Source organism: Bidens hawaiensis, unplaced genomic scaffold (assembly GCF_021521415.1).
Source record: "Bidens hawaiensis isolate Kalapana, Puna unplaced genomic scaffold, B.hawaiensis_p1.1 tig00024225_1, whole genome shotgun sequence".
Lineage (NCBI taxonomy): Eukaryota > Viridiplantae > Streptophyta > Magnoliopsida > Asterales > Asteraceae > Bidens > Bidens hawaiensis.
The window spans coordinates 311611-334114 of record NW_027493804.1 but is presented as its reverse complement, the minus strand read 5'-3'; the positions used below and the strand labels follow the sequence as shown (position 1 = coordinate 334114).

General features: G+C 36.4%; 3 protein-coding genes across 3 annotated transcripts; 2 read left to right on the top strand and 1 right to left on the bottom strand.

Moving 5' to 3' along the window:
* Positions 1–8136: 8136 nt before the first annotated feature.
* LOC143568757 (E3 ubiquitin-protein ligase BOI-like) lies at positions 8137–9080 on the bottom strand. The gene is made up of 2 exons (XM_077054828.1): positions 8778–9080; positions 8137–8675 (listed from the first exon to the last, which is right to left on the bottom strand). The coding sequence occupies exons 1-2, from the start codon at positions 9078–9080 to the stop codon at positions 8193–8195; spliced, it is 786 nt and encodes a 261-aa protein (XP_076910943.1). The 3' UTR covers positions 8137–8192.
* A 5307-nt stretch (positions 9081–14387) lies between these two features.
* LOC143568756 (uncharacterized) lies at positions 14388–14999 on the top strand. The gene has a single exon (XM_077054827.1). It carries the CDS (start codon positions 14388–14390, stop codon positions 14997–14999), a length of 612 nt encoding a protein of 203 aa, XP_076910942.1.
* Positions 15000–21145: 6146 nt separating this feature from the next.
* LOC143568755 (uncharacterized) lies at positions 21146–21713 on the top strand. The gene is made up of 2 exons (XM_077054826.1): positions 21146–21350; positions 21418–21713. Exons 1-2 carry the CDS (start codon positions 21146–21148, stop codon positions 21711–21713), a joined length of 501 nt encoding a protein of 166 aa, XP_076910941.1.
* The last annotated feature ends 791 nt before the right edge of the window (positions 21714–22504 follow it).

The window sequence follows — 22504 nt, the reverse complement described above, 5'->3', positions numbered from 1 at the left end:
AGAAGGCGGAAAGAGAGAAGGAAGAGGGACGGGACGGCGGAAAGAAAGAGAGAGAGAGAGGCGGGAAGGAAAATATATATTATTATTAAAAGTAAAATATAAGTATAAATATTAAATAATAAAAGAGAGATCGGGTCAGAGAACGGGTACCTGGGTCGGGTCGGATCGGGGCAGATGTCACATGTTTCCCTCCTATCCATCCAAACACCAAAATGTCAGCCGGTCGAAGAGATGATCTTCTTTCTGACGGGTCAATCAGGAAATTCACAGGTGCTTCTTTCTTAACAGAAATTCCAGCTCGCCTGAATATATCAAAGAGCACATCCGTAACCAGATCGTGTCGGTACTTGAACCCCGGGAGCTCTTTACAGTGCACCGCGTGCTCCCCATATGAGTCTAAACACGCTTTACGACAAACAGAACATGTCTCATCAACCGGAAATAGAGGAATCATAAGGCGCTACTTAAGGATACTACGATACTCTACTGGAGACATATGCTGGCCTAACCCATCTATAGGGATAGCAAGAAGAAAATCTTGAGCATGTGGTGCTTGTAGACACTCAAAAATGGCTTTTTGTCTGCTTGTCATGTTAAAGTGTGACTCCATGTCGTGAACAATTTTACTAAAAAGAGTGCTCGCCAATGCATGCTGGGCTTTAGAGGGAGCGGTCTCTTTGTTAGAGAAACTGCTAAAATCGAAGCTTGGAATCATATCACGAAGACAAGCCAGAGCACAAGAATAATTAGAATCCATCCCACATATACCACTGTCTCGCAAAATGTGATCCTTAAGCACCCACGATTGGGCTCTCGAGGCCACAAACGCATAAGAGGAAGACTCTACTGCCGAATACAACCCCAAACCCCCATTCTTAATGGGTAAGGAAGCAAGTCGCCATTGGAGGTCTCCAAATAAAGGACCTCCACAAACTACAATGTCCTCGATCGCCTCACGCAATCCCTTGTCAAAAAACACTGATGCCTCCATCATGTGTACAGGTTGGCATGTTCTCAAACCGAAGAAAAGTTTAGCAATACCCATACATGATCGAAACAAAAGTAACTCACTATGCGGGTCACCAAGTTTTGAGAAAAGACGCATCAAATCAACAGTATTAGTAGCTCTCTTCTTTGCCAAACCCTTAATAAACCCGGTGTCTTTACTAACAGCTCCCCCAAGAAGCTTCACCCCTAATAATGGTCTCCCGATGTCAGCAGGGAATAAACCGTCACGAGACTTCGTACCATCACAAGAAGGCCAAAATAGCTCAGTTTTCTTAATATTCAGTTCAAGACACAAAGTTGGACCCGTCACCTTAATGATATCCAGCACTTTAGCCACCCCCATTGAATCTCCAATGACTGTCCCATCATCAAGATACCAGGCTGAAGAAGAAGCTTGCAATTGTCTCGAATCTGATGCACAAGGGGGTGTAAAACCAAGGAAAAAAGGAGTGGTCCCAATGGGTCTCCTTGTTGAACCCCTGTGGTGGACCAAATATTATCATCCCTAAGATATAGTCTTGATGGCTGCCCATATAAAAATTCCACCCATAAGGAAATAGAAGGGCATCTGATCCTTACCTCATGAAGTAAAGCTGATCTATCCATCATATTAAATGCATTATAAAAATCTTATATGTCAGCTAAAAACCAGTAATTTTGGGGGCCTTTTTCAGTTTATTTTTTGTACAACTCCTCATTTCCCATACACAACCCCCAACCATCAAATCAATCAAATATAAACAACAAAAAACCATTTATGGAAAATATGCATTAAATTAACAACACCCCCCCGTTAAGCATCTTTAGATAAAATAATATTTATATATATAACTTAAAGAAAAAGTAACTGAAGTAGCCATTTTTCTTGCAAGTACATGGTTATATCATAAATATGTTTACATATGTTTAGAGAAATATGTAAAATAACTTGTCTATTTAGTTTCAGCTATGTATATGATTTTTCATATGATGATAACATACAAAACATACTCGAAATAAAGGGTGTTTTAGAGCATTCTCATTCAACCCCTTATTTAATGTGAGGGGTGTTTTTATAATTTAGAGAGTGATTTAGGGTGTTGTGAGTGAAGAGTTTTTATATTTTAGAAAAAGTTGTGATTTTTCTATATATTTGAAAAGTTACTTTTCATCCCCTATAATTTTTTAATATATTTTAAGAGTGGTTGTGAGTGAAGAAAAGATAAAAGGTAATGATAAAATGTATGAATAATATTATTCAATTAAAATAGAGAGAGAAAATGTAATGAGTTTTAGTGTAATTTTTAGTTTAGGGATAAGGATGGGATGAGAATGCTTTTAGATCATATTTAAATATGAACTTTACACTAGTTTCATATTTATTATTTTTCATGATACATGTATGACTCACTATACTCTTTTATCAATGAACAAACCATGTACAGAAAGCCTAACCAAGCGATAATGTATCATCTGAAACACTTATTGGTATGGACTAAAAGAAAAAAAACCACGAACGCGTTTAAAAGGAAACAAAAAAACATAAACTAGGTTGAGGGTTTGCGCATGGTTAATAATGCAACAAACACACAGGCCACCTGGTTGACTTACAGTTTACCGCATATCAAATAGGCCTTAAGGTTTGCATATCATCGACCCCAAGAGTAACGTTTTTTTTTTTTTATCATTTTTCACGTAACATGTATGACTCACTATACTCTTTATCAATAAGCAAACCATGTACAAAAAGCCTAACCAACGTGATTCAAAGTAATGTATCTTCTGAAATGCTTATTGGTGTGGGCTAAAAGAAAAGAACCACAAATGCATTTACAATGGAAAAAAAAACATAAACAAGGTTGAGAGGTTGACGCATGGTTAATCTTGCAACAAACACGCATGCCACCTGGTCGACTTATAGTTTACCGCATATCAAATAGGCCTTTTGGCCTGTATATTATCCACCCACAAGAGTGCTCTAACTTTTTATTTTATTTCACTTTCAATAAAAAAATAACCTAAAGCAGTTTAAAAGGATAAAACTAAATGTATCTCTCTTTTTTACTTTTGATACCCATCATTTAAAACATCATATCAAAACTTGTCCTATACAACCTTTTGAATTTTTTTTAAAATGATAGTTTATAGAAAAAAGAATAAAAAACACTTTTTTTTTGTAAAATAAGAACATTTGAATGATAAGAAAAAAACTAAAAATAATCCAAAAATCATTTTATAAATAACGTTTCTCGTGCCAGTATTTTTGTTTTTTATAAAGCGTATTTTAAAAAAAGCATGTAACGTTTTTATTAAAACGATAACAAATGTTTTGTATCCCCCAACATACACAAATCAAACCAATTTGACTTCTTTTTCTTTGTTTCGGGTACATAAAATTAAAGTTACATGAGGAAAAAACAATCCAGTTGATCGAGTCGTATGTTATTTAATTTTTTTGGTTATTAACAAGTAATATGATTAATTTGTATTATTAACAAAAAAATATGATTGTTATTTAAAACAACCACTAGCTCTCTAAAATAAAAACAACTATAAAATAAAAACACATTTTTTAAGTAAGAAATAAAATGTTTTTTTATTATTTAAAATAACAATTTTTATAAAATGTATAAATCTTTCTTTAATATACAAAAAACATTTTTTTAAAAAATTATAAATATCTTAATGACAAGAGGAAAAGAAAAATATTTGAATCGTACTAATAAAAAATTTTAGAGATGAGTACATTTGTAAAAATAAAGAGAAGATGGTACGTTTAGCGATACCTCTTCAAAATCACCTATTCTCAAACCATATATAGTTAAATCCTCTCTCAAAGAAAATTATACCCTTATATATTTCATATTATAACACTAAAGATTATGATAAAGAACATAAAAGTGAATACAAATATGTTACAGTTTGTAAACATTTACATTATTTTTTTTTCTAAAAATGGTCATTCAGGCACTCTTTAACTTTGCTTCTAAATTAAAAATTTTTGGACGACCAGGGACTTTAACCTTAACGTTATTTAACACCTTGCAACTCTAGCAAAACCCTTTAGTTATTATAAAAAAAAGTTTCTTAAAAATAAATAAGAAAAATTGGGAAAAAATAATCCCACCTTTTCTGTATGATAATAATCCCACATTTAAAATCAGTAGCAATGGTCCCACATTTTAACTATTTTTGTCTCAATGGTTAAAAAACACTTAACGTCGTTAAGTTTTTCCCTAATTTCAAGCCGATGTTTAGGGCTTTTGATCGGAAAAACGATACGAGTCGACTGATGCAAATTTATCTTGAAACGGTGATTCAAATGACTTGATTTTTGTTAATTGAAATTCAAGCACCCGAATTGTAACATTGTTTCGTCGTTTGGATCACCATTTCGAGATAAGTTTCACATTGGTTGACTCGTATCCTTTTTCCGATTAAAAGCCCTAAAACATCGATTTGAAACTAGGAAAAACTTAATGACGTTAAGTATTTTTTAACAAAGAACCATTGCGTTAAAAATAGTTGAAAGGTGTGACCATTGGTAGTGACTTTTAAATGTGAGATTATTATCGGCCAATACAGTATTATTTATTTTTAATTTGCGTAATAAATAAAAAGTTATTCTATAAAGTGAATAATAACTTGTTCAAAAATCTATTAAATTTGACGCCATCCGTCGAAAAAAGATACAACTTTCAACATGCACATCATAAAGAACTCCTTTTTTGGAAGGGATTGTGTCACAAGTAATTAATGGTAGACTTTCTGCATGTATTCGTAGTCACATCTTATATATTTAGACAAAATTCAAACATTTTTTGCTTCATGCTTTACTGCATAACCTAATCTCTATATGTTTTTACCTAACTCATAAGTCATAATATCATGTTAATAAGCAAAAGCAAGTACATAAAAGAAAGAGAAGGTGAATATTCATGTAACAAAAGATTTAATCAAGGTGATTTAAATTCGTGTATCCTTTGAAAGAGCTGGCAAAACATTATAAGAGTGTATTTTGTTTATCATTGTTTCTTGTGACAGTCGTGTGCTAAAAATATGAAACCACTTTTAATTAATCGTTTAATTATTGTTTTATATATGTAAATCATTTTGTGGTATATAAAAGGGCGTTTTTAAAGATATCAATACATAAAGGTAATAGTTTAACTTGATTCACATAATATTTACTTTGGATACGTTTTCTTACATTATTGTCAAAACAACAAAAAAATGATATGTGAGTAAAAATAAATATGTAGGACAACAAACATAATAATATATATGAAAGGGTTAATAAGAAAACTACAAAGTTACATGAAACCAAAAAAACTACAACATTGCATCATCGCCCTTAAGTGTCCGACACGATTTTTTTAGACTTATCTTTTTTATGAACACCTCAAACTAATCACACTTTAAACTCACATGTTCTCAAATTACATATATTAACATCCCCTCTCAAATTTAACGTTTATATCCTTACATCTTCCATATTAAACGTCAAAGATTAACATTAGAAGTAAAAGTAAAATTAGGAATTATAACTTGGGGCATTTACATATTTTCTCTTCCTAAACTTTAAAATTACATATTTTCTCAAAACATGTTTAAGAGCATTGTATATTTTATATTAAAAACTTATATTTTGAGAAAATATATAATTTCAAATGATAGGAAGAAAAAATATGTAAAAATCCCTAACTTATAACTCTAAACACTTCGTACTATTGCAAAATTATAAAACAATTAAAAGAAAAAACAACCATAGTCAGAATTACATTAAAATATATCCTTATCCATTTAACAAAGATAGCCATTTCAATTTGAAGTCTTTCAGAAATAACTCCTTTTTATAATAGGATTTTGTCACCAGTAATCAATGCTTAAAACTTTGTGCAGCTAGTCAACAACACAATTTATACAGTTTGCTAATAAACACACATTTTTTACATTTCACTTACTTTCATTTTTTGCTTCATGCTTTTATTGTACAAACCTAATCTTCATTCATTTTTAACAAATTTCACATTACCTCCCAACCATTTGCTTTAAAATCATATGACCACATAATAAGGGGGGTGGGGGTGGTTCACAAGCTATCACTTGCTCCCACCAATCACGGTGTGCCACCTCATCCCACCATTAGTGATGGAATTTTGGTGGGGATGGTGGTGTGATGGAATTTTTTTTTACAATAAATACTAAAACAAGGTTAAATTAAATAAAAAATAAAACAAGATTAAATAAATATTACAAAGATAAATAAATTAAAAAAACCGACAAAAAAAAAACCTACGGCGCATCCCAACCCCACTTCTCGCATAGCTCGCGTTTGCGTTGAAGTAGGATCGATCTAAAGGGTTCGTTAAGATGTTCGTGCGGTTGTACGATGAATGTTAAATCGGCGTTTTTTTTGTTTTCATTCAAATGGTTGATATACGCCTCGTCACGTTTTAATTTTGAAGCAAGAGCTAGTTGCTTTCGCTCCTTCGTCTCAACCATTTCCGCCAACTTAGCCAACTTGTATTCGTTGAAGTCCTCGGCCACCGTTTCCTTTCCTAATCTTGACGATTCCCCACTTTTCTTGGGATGCGGGCGTGTGGGGGTGTCTTCGTCGGGATCGTCTCCGGGTTGATCGTTCAAGTTCATGTTCGGCATGTTGCTTGACAAGCCGTCGGTAGACGTTGTGTAGTTCCCGGAATCGGAAGTTTTTGATCTTTTTGAAGAAGATCATTTTTTCCTTGGAGCCGTCGGTCCGTCCATGTCAACCACGGGAACTGGTTCCCACTTCGGGTGGTGTCTTGCAATCTCCCACGAATCCAAGTGGGGAAAAGATTTATATCGGAAAATCTTTGTATAATTGCTCAAGGCGTTCTTTATGATAGTCGTCTCGCTCACTCCGCTTTGTGGATCTCGGCTCTACAAAACATTTCGAAAAATATATATATATCAAAATTGTAAAAATAAAGTAATAAATTATAAAAAAAATTTAACTAATAAATTTAAAAAATAATTACCAATTGGATGTAGCAAGCATTAAATTTTGACATTTTTCTATTCAAATATCCCCACTTGGAAGTCATTTTATCCATGTTTCGATCGGTTGCACCGGGAAGTTTTTCGAAATGTGCAATCACACGTCTCCATAACATATCTCGTTTTTGTTGGTTTCCGTGTTTTTTTGTTTCGGAAGCGTGTAAATAAGCCTTGGTCAAGGTGACCTCCTCCGCGGACGACCAAGGTCTACGGTCGATGGCATCCTCCTCCGCGGGTTCATCTTCATCATCGTCTTCATCACGAAAAGCACGTGCAAATTGATGTATAACATTGTTATCCTCTAAAGGATCGACGGACGTTTGTGACGGTTGAGATTGAAATGTTTCAAAAGGATTATTTTGAAATATTTGGCTAGAAAAAGGTAGAATAAACGGTTGGTTTTGATACGGTGTTGATGAAAATGGTGAATTAAATGTTTGAGATTGAAATGGTTGGTTTTGGAACGGTTGTGGTTGAAAAGGTTGTTGGAATTGTTGGGTTGTGTCGGGTTCATCTTGTATTCGGAATCTCGCCGGCTCGCCAAGATTTTGTCGAACCTTTGGTCGGGATTGGGTTTTCTTTGAACCCGAGCCACGTTTCTTTGAACCCTCCATTTGTGTGATGTTAGAATGTTGTTTGTAGTAGAGGATTCGAGTTAGATTTAAGTTGGATTTGAGTTGAATTTGAAGATGGATTTGATTATATTTATATAGGTTAATTAAGGTTTCTTTTTTTTATATTGCAACGGTAACAAGCTTCCAACGGTTGAATTGATTTGCGTGATGACCATCACGGCCGGCCCCCCATCACGTGTGATGGGAGGACCGGCGGCGGTGTTCCACAAGCCATCATGAGTGATGGGAGGTCCATAACGGACCACCCCGTCTCCCCTAAAAAAGAAAATGGTAATAAATAAAAACATAATTACTCAAAGAAAATGGCATAAAAGCAGAAGGGGTCAAAGTAAAGGTAAAACAAGAAAGATTCTTTACAAACACCAACCTTTTTACATTTTTCTCAACATACCCATAACTATTTTGGATCTTTGCTACTATTTTGGATCTTTGCTACTAATAGTACTGCCAAAAAAATCGTTTTGATAACAAAGACCCCAGAAAAGAAACAAACCCAAACCCCATTTTTTAACTTTTTCCTTTCTAACCATTCTACCCCCCTCCATTTAGCCCCAAGAAAACCTCCAAGCTTCCATTTTTAACAGTTTCACAAACAGGACAAAACATCACTAGCCCTTCACAACTCCTGCAACAACACAGATGCCTGCAGGGCAACAATAGCATGCACGTGCTCCTCACGTGACACACCTTGCACACCATTTTCACCCTTTGTTCTTCACCACCATTGTGGCATATTGACTCTGCATCTTCATGTCTTCTTGCTTTTGCTTGCTTAACCTTTGTGTGCAACTCTGTCACCATTACTTCAGTTTCCATGGCCTTTCTTTCCCAATTATCAACCTCTTGTTCAGCCATTAATAAATAGTTTTGAAGCTCATTTCTTCTCATCTTTGCTGCATTCATAACCTCATCTTTTGCGTCCATTATTGATCTCATCTTTGACTCATAACTCTGCATCATCATCACCTCTCTGTTTCTTGATTCTTCATTCAAAATCGCCTTTAATTTCTCATTCTGTGTAAAAATCACCAAAATAAAGTTATATTCAGACACCCTTTACATTTAGTAATAAAAATCAAAACTTTTTAATCAATTCCAAAAAAAAAAAAAAAACACCTGAAAATGAAGAAAATAGTCCATCTCCAGCCTCTGTTTCTCAAGCTCAGAAGACAAATCTTGAAACCCATTATTCATCATCCCAAATCTTGAATTTGATGATGAAAGTTGATTATTTTGATACCCAGAACCAGAATTCATGATAAAGCTTTGATCTTGATTATGCTCATCCCCAAATCCAAAAACAGAGGAAACAGGGGAAAAAAAGCAATCTTGAGGCAAATTAGAGAAGGGTGTGTTGTTATTAATATTATTATTGATGTTCTGATAATGATCAGAGTACAACTGTGCTTGAACAGCCATAATGATGCAATCTTTGACTAGTCTGGTCTGTTAATAATTTAATTGTGATAGTAGGTTAGAAAAGAAGAGAAAAGAAAGCTATGAAGAACAGTCTCTCTAAAAAGCTTATAAATGGCAGTGGTCTTAAATGGGGAAATAAGGTGCATTGGTATGTGAATGGGAAGGGATCTTTCTGGGGTGGTGTATAGATACAAGGGATGTGTGTGTGTGTGTGTGTGTGTGTGTGTGTGTGTGTGTGTGTATGGGAAAGTGAAAAGAGGAAGAGGGTATTGTGCTTAGGTAATCAAATGACTAAAAATAGTGAGGGGTGTGTGTGTGGTGATATGTGTAGTTTTGTTGTTGAATTGTCAAGGAGCGAAAAAGTCTTGAGGAAAAGGAAGGGAGGAGTCATGCAGATTTTGTGACAGAAAGAAAGGGGGAAATTAGTTTCATTCAATCAACTTGGGGAATGTGAAGTGGTCATAATCAATACCTCAACTTCTTATTCATTTGACTAGACCTTTTGGGTTGTTTTATATTACTATCTACCTTATGTTTGTAAGTATGGAAATTCATATATAAAATATTAAACGTGAGATTATTTAAAAGAGGTGACAGTGTAGCTTGTTTTATGCTTACCCATTTTTCTATTATAATTAGATCCTCTTGTTCAATAAACAAATTATGTATATAAAAATAAAATTAAATCATAGAAGATATACAATACTAGCGGAATCAAGGTGTATGGTAAAAGCTATTCATTTGAACAGTGGTTGAGAATTCTAGTTTAATTATATATGTATTGTATAAATTTATGATTAGTTTAAAAAATACGTGAATTGGCTGTTATAAAAAACTAAAAAAAGAAAAATAATATGCAAACGTTAAAGTGCTTTTGCGACTAAATATCTCTAATCTCTTCAAAAGTAATACTGTTTTTCCGTTCTTTGTCGTAAAAGTAGTAGTATTTTTAAGACGGTTTCTGATTCGTATAAAAATAATGATTTTATGCAAAATTGGCTAATTTTTATGAAAAGTGATTCATGTGTTGTGTTTCCTTTCATTTTACAAGATTTGTAACGGTTAAATATTTAAATTTAAAGAAAAAAATCAATCATTATAATAATATGTGTAATCAACAAAATAATTCTCATGATTTACTCATTTTATTATCCAATGTGCTTTCAAATTCTCCAAAACTTATGTCGGTATGGTACATCTGATCTACGTAATTATGAAACATAAATTAATTTCATTAGAATGCAAATTATTCTTATTCTAATATAGAAAATGATTTATTAATTTTCACGGTTCTTCATAAATATCATAAGCAATAACTCATTGTACAATAATACCATGAAAACTTTTCGTGTATAAACAATCTATGTTATTTAAGTCACCTCCCTTTTATTACAAGTAAATACACTAAAGACATTGAATAGTAATTTAATATATTTGTATAATTTGTCATACATATTTATATAGTTTAATTGGTAAGCAAAACAATTTTTGGCATATAAATTAACTCCATTTAATCATTTATATAAAGGTTATGTTTAAAGTGTTGGTTTTCTTTAACACATATGGTTATTAGTTAATCTGTTAGTATGAAAATGAAAATGGTTTATTTTATATTCTATTTTATTAATGTTAAAAAGCAAATAAGATAAAAGTTACATATGTATAAACAGAGTGATGTTATGCTAAGAATGAAATGTTTTCTAAAAAACGGTATACGAATCATTTGATCTAGAGTGTTAAAGGTGGAGATTAAATTTTAGTTAAAAAAGCATGGTGTATTTTATTTTTAGGTCTTTCTATACGTTGTAGAAAACAATTAACTTTTTATCTTAATCCTTTTCAATATAAACGTATCCAAGTTTTCAAATACAGTACACGCATTGAATCTTTATTGTGGGGTGCATGCAAGGCAATGACAATGTTGTAGCATAAGTGTCATTTTAAAAGGGCCCTGCTAGGGACACCGCCCTACCACCATCTTAGGCGTCGTGTATAGGTCTATACGTGGCGTTTTATGGTACGATTTGACGTTCTAGCCTGGCCTGTCATAGGGTTGTCGGATCGTACGAGCTATACGCTGCGTATAGACCTATACGCTGCGTATTGTCTTTTGTATATTTTTGGAGCTGGGCTCTCTCCCCTCCCTCTCCATCATTTCTTTTTTCCTTTATTTTTTTTTCTTAACCCTCACCCTCTTCATTCAACCAACACCAACAACCATATATGTTTCCGGAGTCGGACGAGGAGATGTCGGACGGGTAACGGTCAGTCGGAGTTAAATCATGTATGTTTCCGGAGTCGGACGAGGAGATGCCGGATGGCGCTAACGGTCAGTCGGAGTTAAACCAGGTTTCGTTTTATCTTTATTTTTTACATGTTAGGACATAGTTGTAGATGTTAGGACAGAGATTTGGTAAATGGTTTACTTTAGAAATTTGTCTAGGCATCGACCGTTTGACGGTAACCCTAGTTCGTCGGGCCTCCTAAACTTAAAATAGATTTCCCGTATTGTCACCGTTAGAGCTAAAATTTTTATTATATTATTACTATTAAAATATTAATATTATTATTAAGATATTATTATTATGAAAATATTATTGTTAGTAAAATAAAATACTATTATTATATTTATTAAAATAGTATTATTATTATTAAAATAATAATATTTAAATATTATTTAAATATAAATTATTATATTTTTATTATTATTATTAAAATATTATTAAAATAATTATAGTAAAATATTATTAAAATATTAATTATTATATTATTATTATTTTTATTCTAAACGTATAATTATTAGTATTAAAGCATTTAGTTTTCTATTATTATTAGTACTAAAATATTATTATTATTAGGTACCTGATGTACGCTTGAGAGTCAGATGCCGGGGTTAGGCGGCGACGCAAGACTTTCGGAGGTACGTTTGTATAATATAATATAATATAATATAATATAATATAATATAATATAATATAATATAATTATATTATATTATATTATATTATATTATATTATACTATATTAGTGAGCTTTTCTAGAAAAGCCCACCGGTGTTGTCTTATTATGGGTTTTTTTCCTATTTTTTATTTTTGTTCTTTTCTTTTGTTATTATTAATGTTATTTATGATTATTATTAATATTAATAATATTTAATTATCAATAACATATTATTATTGGAAATTCGATAAAGGGCGTTTAGAAGCAGGACTTATTTGGGAAAATTGACAGTGCGAAACGAACTTTTAAATTATTGGCTGCTTTCGTTATGGGCATCTTCAATTAGTTACAGTGGCTTACTTGGGAAAACTGGCATTTCCAAATGAACTTTCAATTTCTTGGCTGCTTTCATTATAGACATCTCAAATCTGGCTCTTCGATTTCTTCGAACTCCAACGGTCTTGACCGCCGGTCACCACTGACAACCGTAGTTGTGTTCACTCAAACACATATCAGACGTCACTAAGCTTAAGCTTAGGCTTGTTATTAGTTTTATTTTTAGTTATGGGTATTCTAAGTTGGTCATGTTGCGTATATTAAAAAATTATCGGCGTATATATATACGTATATTATATATATAGTAGATGTGCGGTATAAGAATTTATTGCGTCGAGATAACCAGCACCAGATCGAGACGCTAGTTTGATGAGTTTGAATCTCTCGGATCCGCGGTATCCGCTAACGGCAGCGAGAACGGGAGCCTGACGTGAAGTCGAAGGCTCACGCAAACTTAAACCAAATACTACTAAATAGATAGTGGTAAGTGAGTATCGAACACGAGGAGTTTGTGGAAAGTGTGTTAATAAGTAGCTCAACGATTAACTAATATAAATGTAAATGACGAAAAAGTAATTTCCAAGTTGGTTTTGATTTGATTTTATAAACTAAATTAAACTAAACGAAAGTTGTAAACGATTAATTAAACAAGCATTCCTCTCGGGGTTCGGGTTATTACTCAACACTCTTGTTAACATTCAATGGATAAACCATAATATCTCGGTTTTGTGTACATACAATTGTTTGTGATTAATCAAGAACTAAGTACTCGGATTCATAGAATGCGAGGTTGTTACTTAACAATCAATCAATACGGTTATCCCTAATTCCTTCCACTAAATCTCGATTGTCAACGACACCAAGAACGCATGGCTCAAAACAAGGAATAAACAATATGGACAAGCTACAAACAATCACACAAACATCATGATTATACTAACATAAACATTTAGATAATCAATCCAAGTTCAAGAACAACTAACATAAGGGTTTTGTAAATAACCTTATATCCCGAGAGGAATACCTTAGAACTAGCCACTCATGGCTCGAGAGATCATTCTTGCATCAAGTATCTTGTTATTAGCAATCCCAAACATAAACAAAGGAGTACAAACACCCAAAATATGATTCTTGTCTTCAAAAATCGCCTCCAAGCCGTCCCAAGTGAAAAGGTATGTGAAAAGACACCCAAAAACGGCCTAAAAAGTGGCCAAACTCAACAGTTATGTGTAGGACCGTGGGCCACGGTCTACACCGTGGACCACGGTCCAGTTACGGTGCTCGGAATGCCACTGTACGGTGCTTTATGTTGATTTTGGTGCCTGTTTGACCGTGGCCCACGGTCAACACCGTGGACCACGGTGGAGCTCTTCCTCAATTTCTTGTTTTCTTCATATTTTTTTCGTTTCAACTCCGTTTTTTTTGCCGTTTTCGCCCACGTTCTCGTAATTTCATCCTCTACCTCCTCCTACCTGCAAACATATGAGTAACCATAGTCAACTAATTCCATGAAATTAAGTTGGTTAAGCCAATGCATTTATATCTTTTAACTCGCTTAACGGCTTCCCTACGAGTCACTCGTCAGAGCCCCTACTTTGGACAGATAGGTGGAAATTCGGTCATTGCTCCAACATAACGAGCACCAGATTGAGATATTAGTTCGCACTTAGCTGAACCGGTTGACACGTATGCAGACGTGGATTTAGGTTCGGTGCTGACCCGGATATTAACACGGTTGTTTACAGCATTTGTTGACACGTTTGCATAATACACAATGAAAGCACAAACTCAAACAACAATCCATACAATAGCAATTGTCTTCGTTATTTTTCTCTTCTTCTTGTTTGACTGGTTGTTGAAGAGAATTGCTATTATATGGATTGTTGTTTGAGTTTATGCTTTTATTGTGTATTATGCAAACGTGTTAATATCAGCGCCAGCACGGAGCCTAAATCCACGTCAGCATACGTGTCAACTGGTTCAGGTAAGTCCCGGCTAATGTCTCAGTTTGGTGCTCGTTGAGCTGGAGCAATGACCGAATTTCTACTTATCTGTCCAAAGTATGGGCTCACGTTCTCCCAGTCAGCGTCGCGGTTTAAAACTCCTCGTGGACGACCTACGGGAGCTCACCTCGGGTTTCCTTTGATGGTTTCGCCAACGCAAGTACCGGCGATAGAAACGTTTAGGAGCGTCATTCCTAGCTGGGCCCAGCCGTTCGTCGCAGACATAAAAAACGTACGCCCAGACGGTAACTTCGGTTTTCGATCAATTGCAGTGGGTTTGGGGATACATGAGAAAGTTTGGCTGAATATTACGCGGACGATGCAGAACGAGCTGGAAACGAACGAAGGGTGGTGGAGAGCGATGTTTAACAAAGAGGATGACAGATTGTACGGCTGGGTTCATTCCAGCATTCCGTACTACAACACGGTCAAACTGGCGCCGCCGAGTCGTTGGTTCGGCTTACCCGGTCACGGGCACGTGGCTGCTCAGACATACGCGTGTGTGTTAGTCAACCTAGTTGGCAATCAGATCGAATCTTACTTCCCATTGAGAATCGGTCCTGACTTGGTTCCGGATCCACAGGTTATAGGCATCGCTAACCGTGGTAGGGGATTTCCCAATGCCTACGCCAAACCCTAATTGGGAAAGAAGCGCATTACCGGCGGCGCTCGAATGGAAAACACGGTTCGGACAGTGTTTGAAGGAGTACGAAGACATACGCCAGGATTGGCGAAAGGAATCCTCTAACGTAGATATAGACAGCTTATAGAAGACATTGTATCAATGTACAAAAGTTCTATAATAACTAATAATAATAAATAATAAATAACAATAATTTTAATAATAATAAATAACAATAATTAAATAACAAACTAATATTAATATTAATAACTAAATAATATAAAATAATAATAATAATAATAATAATAATAATAATAAATAATAATAACTAAATAACAAATTAATATTAATATTAATAACCAATAAATAATAAATACTAAAAATTAATGATAATTAAATAAAAAAATAGGCCTAAGACGTCACGTATAGGCATATACGTGGCGTCTAGGACCCCTTATATCAGCAGACGCCTGCTCAGCTGCCACACTTGAGCCTAAGACGCCGCGTATAGGCCTATACGCGGTGTCTAGGACCCATTATATCAGCAGACGCTTGCTCAGCTGCCACACTTTCAAATTTCAAAATTCCCGCGCGAACAACAGAGCATCCACACACGAGCCTATATCGGACGGACACCGAATGGAATACAAAACGTGCCGACGAGATTTCACCCGACACCGACACGATATGGAGGTAATTTTTTAATACTATATTAGTGATGATGATTAGGTTAACATGATGATGAAGATGTGTTGTTGATGATGTGATGATGATGATTATGTTGTTTGGATGGATAAAACTGTCGGTCGGAGTCCGGTCGTACAATGGCCGGAGTCCGGCCGTCGGTTTACAGGGACTATCAGACGCGGCGTATAGCCCTATACGTGGCGTATAGCCTATACGCGGCGTCTGATATAATTTTTTTTTCTGTTTATTTTTATTATTTATAATAATAATATTAATATTACTATAAATATTATTATTAATATTTATTATTAGTATTTATTATTATTATTAATAATATTTATTATTAGTATTTATTGTTATTATTGTAATTGTTATTGTTTTAATTATTATTATTATTATCTGTTATTATTATAGTTTGTGGACGACGAGATTGAGCAGCTCGGGCAGGGCCAGGGGCGGGGCCGCGGGGCCAGGGGAGGGGCCGCGGACCCCCCGAGGGTAACGACGTGTTGCTCACCTACCCTCATGTGCAGTTTGATGACGGTACTCCCGCCCACACACGACACATTCGCCTACGCTAGATGCACCCGTTTCCCATCACGATTATATCCTGGCCGTTTTTGGAGTCCTGTGACGCGCACAAGCGGGCGACTGAGTACATTGGACATGATACGCCCTGGAGCCAATGCTTCAGTATGCCACTATCAGCTCACCGGGAGCTGACACTGGAGGTTTACTTCACGATACGCGTTACGTAAGTTTACTCCACATTGTTATGTTTATATTATATTATATTATATTATATTATATTATATTATATTATATTATATTATATTATATTATATTATATTATATTATATTATATTATATTATATTATATTATATTATATTATATTATATTATATTATTGCAGGCCCCGCGCACCTGGTACGCCAGAGATTGATGTAAGGCCCCGAACCCGGTAGCCCTACTTTAACGTCGGATTTACTCATAAACACAGTCCTTCAAATCAGAGTTTATTAAAACTTTTCGCGGAATATAAAACATCAATCATGTGTTACAAAACATTAAATCTTTTCTTTGATACCATAACACAAAACTTTATATCCAAAACATTTTTACTTCTTTCTTCAAATGCCAGCCGTTCAATCCATGCCATGCGTCATCCTCTTGCTAGCTCTGTAATCGGCTTACCTGCGTGCATACTAAAAGTCAGCTACGCTGAGTGAGTTCTAGTTAATCAGGCAACATACAATCTATTCTCATATATTACTTCCCGTATCCGAAGACACATATTACTACCTTAACCTTGTATAAATATCCATAGGAGGATCGTCACTTAATATTTATTAAAAGAACCATTACCATTACCCTACCATATATAATTTCCATAGGAGGAACACTATACTATCCATAGAAGGAACACTTTACTATCCATAAAAGGAACACTATACCTTCAATAAAAGGAACACTATACCTTCCATAAAAGGAACACTATACCTTCCATAAAAGGAACACTATACTTTATTATTTAATATCCATGTAAGGAGCTAGTCACTTCCCTTGACGATACGTGCAATATCCGAAGATCGTTCACGTACTGTCAAGCAATCATTCATATCGATCACATATACCATACACGGCATACACATAAAATTATATCCTTTCGTTCATACTTTCTTACTTTCTTTTGTATTATCTTACTTTCATATCTTACGTTATAAAGAGCATTACGCCCTACATTCCTCGAGTATTACTAGGGCTCGGTACCCTCTTCGTAACCATACAACCATACGTTATCATTTCTTTCTTCTACTATCTCTATCATATTCATACACATAAACTTACATAACATACTTACCTTATTCTTAGCGCTGCAACCTGACAGTACGTGCAATGTCCGAAGATCGTTCACGTACCATCAAACAATCATTCATATATTTCACATTATCCATATAAGGCATACACTTATCTCTTAGGATAAGTGTATTAACAAACATATTGAGTATGCACACAGCCCCGAAAACGTAACACATAAATGGGGCTAGAAACTCACCTGAATTCTGCTTCTTTTTCTGATAGCTATAAATCCCTTCTCTATCTGAGCTCGGCTGACTGTACAAGTTACACGTATCAATACTCGCCTGATCTAATCTGGTGGCCTAGTAGTGGCTTACTTAACTTATCGCTTTTTAATTTATTTTCTAATCAAACTTAGCTCTAGGCGAAGTTAACCTTAGGCGAACTTAGCTGTAGGCGAAGTTACCAGCTAGGCGAACTTAGCTTTACAGCGAAGTTGCCATTAGGCGAACTTGGCTTCAGGCGAAGTTGTCATCAGGCGAACTTGGCCTCAGGCGAAGTTACCATTTAGGCGAACTTAACTTTACAGCGAAGTTGCCATTAGGCGAACTTAGCTTGCAGGCGAAGTTCATCAGGCGAACTTAGCTTGCAGGCGAAGTTCATCGCGTTGAAGGCGAAGTTGCCCAGATGCAGGCGAAGTTACCCAGACAGCCGCTGTTCGGTTTCTTTCCAGCATTTTGAGCGTTTTTAACACCCTTGCTATGGTTCAATATCACCCACTACGCTTCCCGACCATCTTCGGTCGCTTATACACTAAAAAGCTTGGATCTTTAAACCTTAAAGGTCAAGAATCATACCTTTTTGAGCTTGTTTGGATCTTGTTTAACTTGCTTATCACCACTAATCGCTCTCTCTCTCACTCGGGTCTGCCGGATCTGCCTTCGGTCCGGCGGCGGTATGTGTGGTGTGTGTGTGTTAGGGAGTTTGGTGAAAATGAAGATATTTTGGGATTTTGGGGGGGTATTTATATCCCTGAAATCCCATTCTCATTTAACCCATCTCAATTAATCCAAATCCATAACCAACGTCCATTACCCGACACTAGCCCGACCCATACCAACTCCTATTCTTTTATTTATTTCCTGATAACCCGAGTAAACTTTCCCTCTATTATTAAGTAATATAATTAATATTATCTTGAAATTTCGGGATGTTACAATTGAGATGAGGGCGCCAGGCGCCGATACGACACAATCGGAGGTTTACTTCCGCATGTTCGGGCATGACGTCCATCTCTAGATGGAGGAGTTCATGGTTGCTCTGGGCTTATACACCGCGCAGGAGGTACGCAGCCCGATATACACGGAGAGCATCCACCAGATGCCGGAGGACGAGCTGCGGGTATAGTGGCGGGCCATCAGCGATCACGACTTCGGGGATATGACCTTGGACACCAGTTCCAAGGTCTCGTCAATTAGGGACCCGCTACACAGGTACGTTCTTAAAATGTATTCTATTGTTTAATATAATATAATATAATATAATATAATATAATATAATATAATATAATATAATATAATATAATATAATATAATATAATATAATATAATATTATTGTTAATAAATTATATTATCTTATATTACACAGGTACCTTCACAGGCTGATTGCGATGTCCATTGCGGGTCGCAATCAGGGCGCGGATCACTACAGCCTACGCGACCTATTTTTTTTTGAGGTGTCTGCTGACTCACAGGCACTGCAACTTCGCTAGCGGTTTGAAGACTATTTTGTCGCCTACCAGTTCAGGCAAGGACGAGGGTCCTTGATGGGTGGCGGGTACGTCACCTAGCTTGCGATATCTCTGGGCCACGGAGACCTGGTGAACGGCCTGCGTATCACTCCGACCCCTCCCTGCCCGCTGGACCGCCAGCGTTGCGGCGGCATGCACATTGTGCGTTTGTTCCTCGGGCCCCACGACCCGCGGGACCGACTGGTGGCCGGGGCGGGGACACGTGCGCCTTATGTCCCGGTGCCTTTAGTCGAACCTCCCTCGATCGCGGCACCGGAGGTGGAGCTTGTCCATGAGCCTGTCGACACGGAGGAGGGGGCCGGCTTGGATTCGGACGATGGTGGTGCCGGAGGTGAGGATCCGGGCGCATCTCAGGTACGTTTTAATATATTATCGTTTTATCATTTATTTTAATTCGACTTCGTATTAAACGTATTTATGTGGTTTTGTTGTTAGGGGCCGACGCAGCACGTTCCACGCACATATCACGCGTTGCATCTGGGTCCCACCACCGACGCTAGGTTGGAAGCCCCAGAGTTGGAGATAAGCGCGGATGTCGCGCCAGATTGACTGGCGGATGAGCTAGATGTCGCGCTAGATCGACTGGCTTGTTGCCAGTCGGGTAGCGGAGCTGTCTGGACAGCAGTACACCGTGCCACCGCCACCGCCCCCCAGTTTTGACCACGAGGCGAGCACGTCTGGCGTGAGACGCGGTCGGGGCGACGACGTGGTTGCCCTGGACGGTTCGGGGCCGAGGCGTAGGGGAGAGAACGACGCCGACGTTGGCGACACATTTGGGGGGCTCGTGTGTCACGACGACGACATGGGCATGGACATGGGGGACTTCACGTAGATTTTATGTTTTAGTTGTCGTATTTTCTTTTATTTGTACAGATTTAACAATGATTTTTGGTATATATATCTGTTAACTGTTTTTCACATAAAGGATATTAAATAATAAATAAATAATTAATTAATATATAATAATAATAACAAAATAAGAAAGAAAAAAATAAAAAAAAACATAATAAGACAAAATTGGTTGGATTTTCTAGAAACATCGGCCTATACGCCGCGTATAGACCTTTACGCGGCGTATAGGCCGGTGTTTTAGCAATTGGGTGGTATCCCTAGAAAATCCGTTTTAAAAAGCAGATTGTGCATGTTTCATGGCCTATTTAAATTAACCACATTAAAAAATAAAAATATTTTATGTGTGTGTGAGAGAGAGATTGATTTTTCTTATTTTACATAATAACGGTGAGAATACAATTTTATATGTGAAGATACTAGAGAACTAAAAAAAAGTTGGGCAAATTGGATTTTTTTTTATTTTCAATGGTTATAAACTTATAATCCATACATTCAATTCTTAGTATCAAAAAGACTATAGTTAGGCTAAGAGTAGTGGGGCGCGGCCACCTGGCTCGCGAACACCGCTACCACTTTGGCGCGGATGGGTGCGCGGGGCAGTCCGCGTGGGAAATATAGCCGTTGGGAAATTTTTTTTTTATTTTTTTGTTTAACCTATATATAAATATCAATCCACACACTCCATTTTAATTAAAACTCACCCCATTCTCTCTTATTCTCTTAAAAAACCATACTTTCCCTCTACCAAAACTATATTTTTCTCCATTTTTATAAATGGCATCATCTTCATCGTCTTCATCTTCCGAAGAAGACGAACTCATTTGTCAAGCGGTTCAAACGACGATAAATTTTTTGATCGATCAAAGTCACCCTTGAGCCCCATTATTCCGGCAACCACGTCTTCGTGATCGAAAGACTGCTAATGAAACTTTGATACGTCACTATTTTAGCCCCGATCCCGCATATGGTGAGGAAAGTTTGAAAACTCATTTTCGAATGACTAGACGATTATTCATGCGTCTAGCAAATGACTTGCCGGAGCACTTTAAGTATTTTCAACAAAGGGATGACGCTAGAGGTCATCCCGGGTTCACGCCTACTCAAAAAATTACCGCCGCTCTTCGGCAACTAGCGTATGGTATTGGCTCGGACATGTTGGACGAGTATCTACAAATGGCTAAAAAGACCGAACGCGATTCGCTTAACCACTTTTGTAAAGGTATATAGTTTTATTTAAAATTTTATTATTTACATTTATTTATATAATTTTAAATAATTATATTTAGGGGTCATATCGCTATACAAGTGGAGATACTTACGTAAACCAACAATGTATGATATCCAACGCATATACGAGGTGCACGGTGAAAGGCATGGTTTCCCCGGGATGTTCGGTAGCCTCGATTGTATGCATGTTGGTTGGGCTATGTGTTCTACTGCTTGGCGAGGTCAATTCCACCGAGGTGATCACCCCGGCCCTACTATTGTACTTGAGGCGGTGGCGTCACATGATTTTTGGTTTTGGCATGCGTTCTTTGGGGTTGCCGGGTCAAATAATGACCTCAATGTTATCGATCAATAACCGATATTCGATGACCTTATCGACGGGGTTGAACCCCCTCAGGCTTTTTTTGTAAATGGAGAACACTTCAAGTACGGGTACTACCTCGTTGATGGTATTTACAGCGAATGGGGGACACTAGTTCAAGCTTATGTGTCTCCACTTTCTGACAAACGAAAGTACTTCACGAAGAGACAAGTATCGGCCAGAAAAGATATTGAAAGGGCGTTTGGAGTCTTAAAGAAAAAATGGGTAATATTGGCGAATCCAATAAAATTTTGGACAAGGGAGAAGATAACGGAAGTCGTCTACACGTGTGTAATCCTACATAACATCATACTAAAAGACGAGGGTCACGCTATTTATCAAAACTACCAAGGTGATATTCCAAGACAAGAATCGACGATCACCAATGAACAACGACTCGACAACTTAAATATCATCAAGAGCCGTGAGATACACGACAACCTTCGGCATGAGTTGGTTGAGCATTTGTGGGATAGAAGACCCGATAATCTTGTATTAGAATAGTAATATTTTAAATTATTATTAATGTAATGTTTTAAATTATTTAAAAAAAATAAAAAAATTTCAATCAAGCCCCGGATCACCTGGACCACTACACCCTCTGGGGCTTGATCCTGTGCCACGTCACCGCCTGCGTGTCGTAAATATATTGGATCACTTGGGGCTCAACCAAGCCCCACTACCCTTAGCCTTAGTAAAGTTATATTTCATGTGCGGTGACTGTGTTGGTATAATTTCTAAATAACAATATATTAATTTTTATACAAAATATTATTGTTATCCAT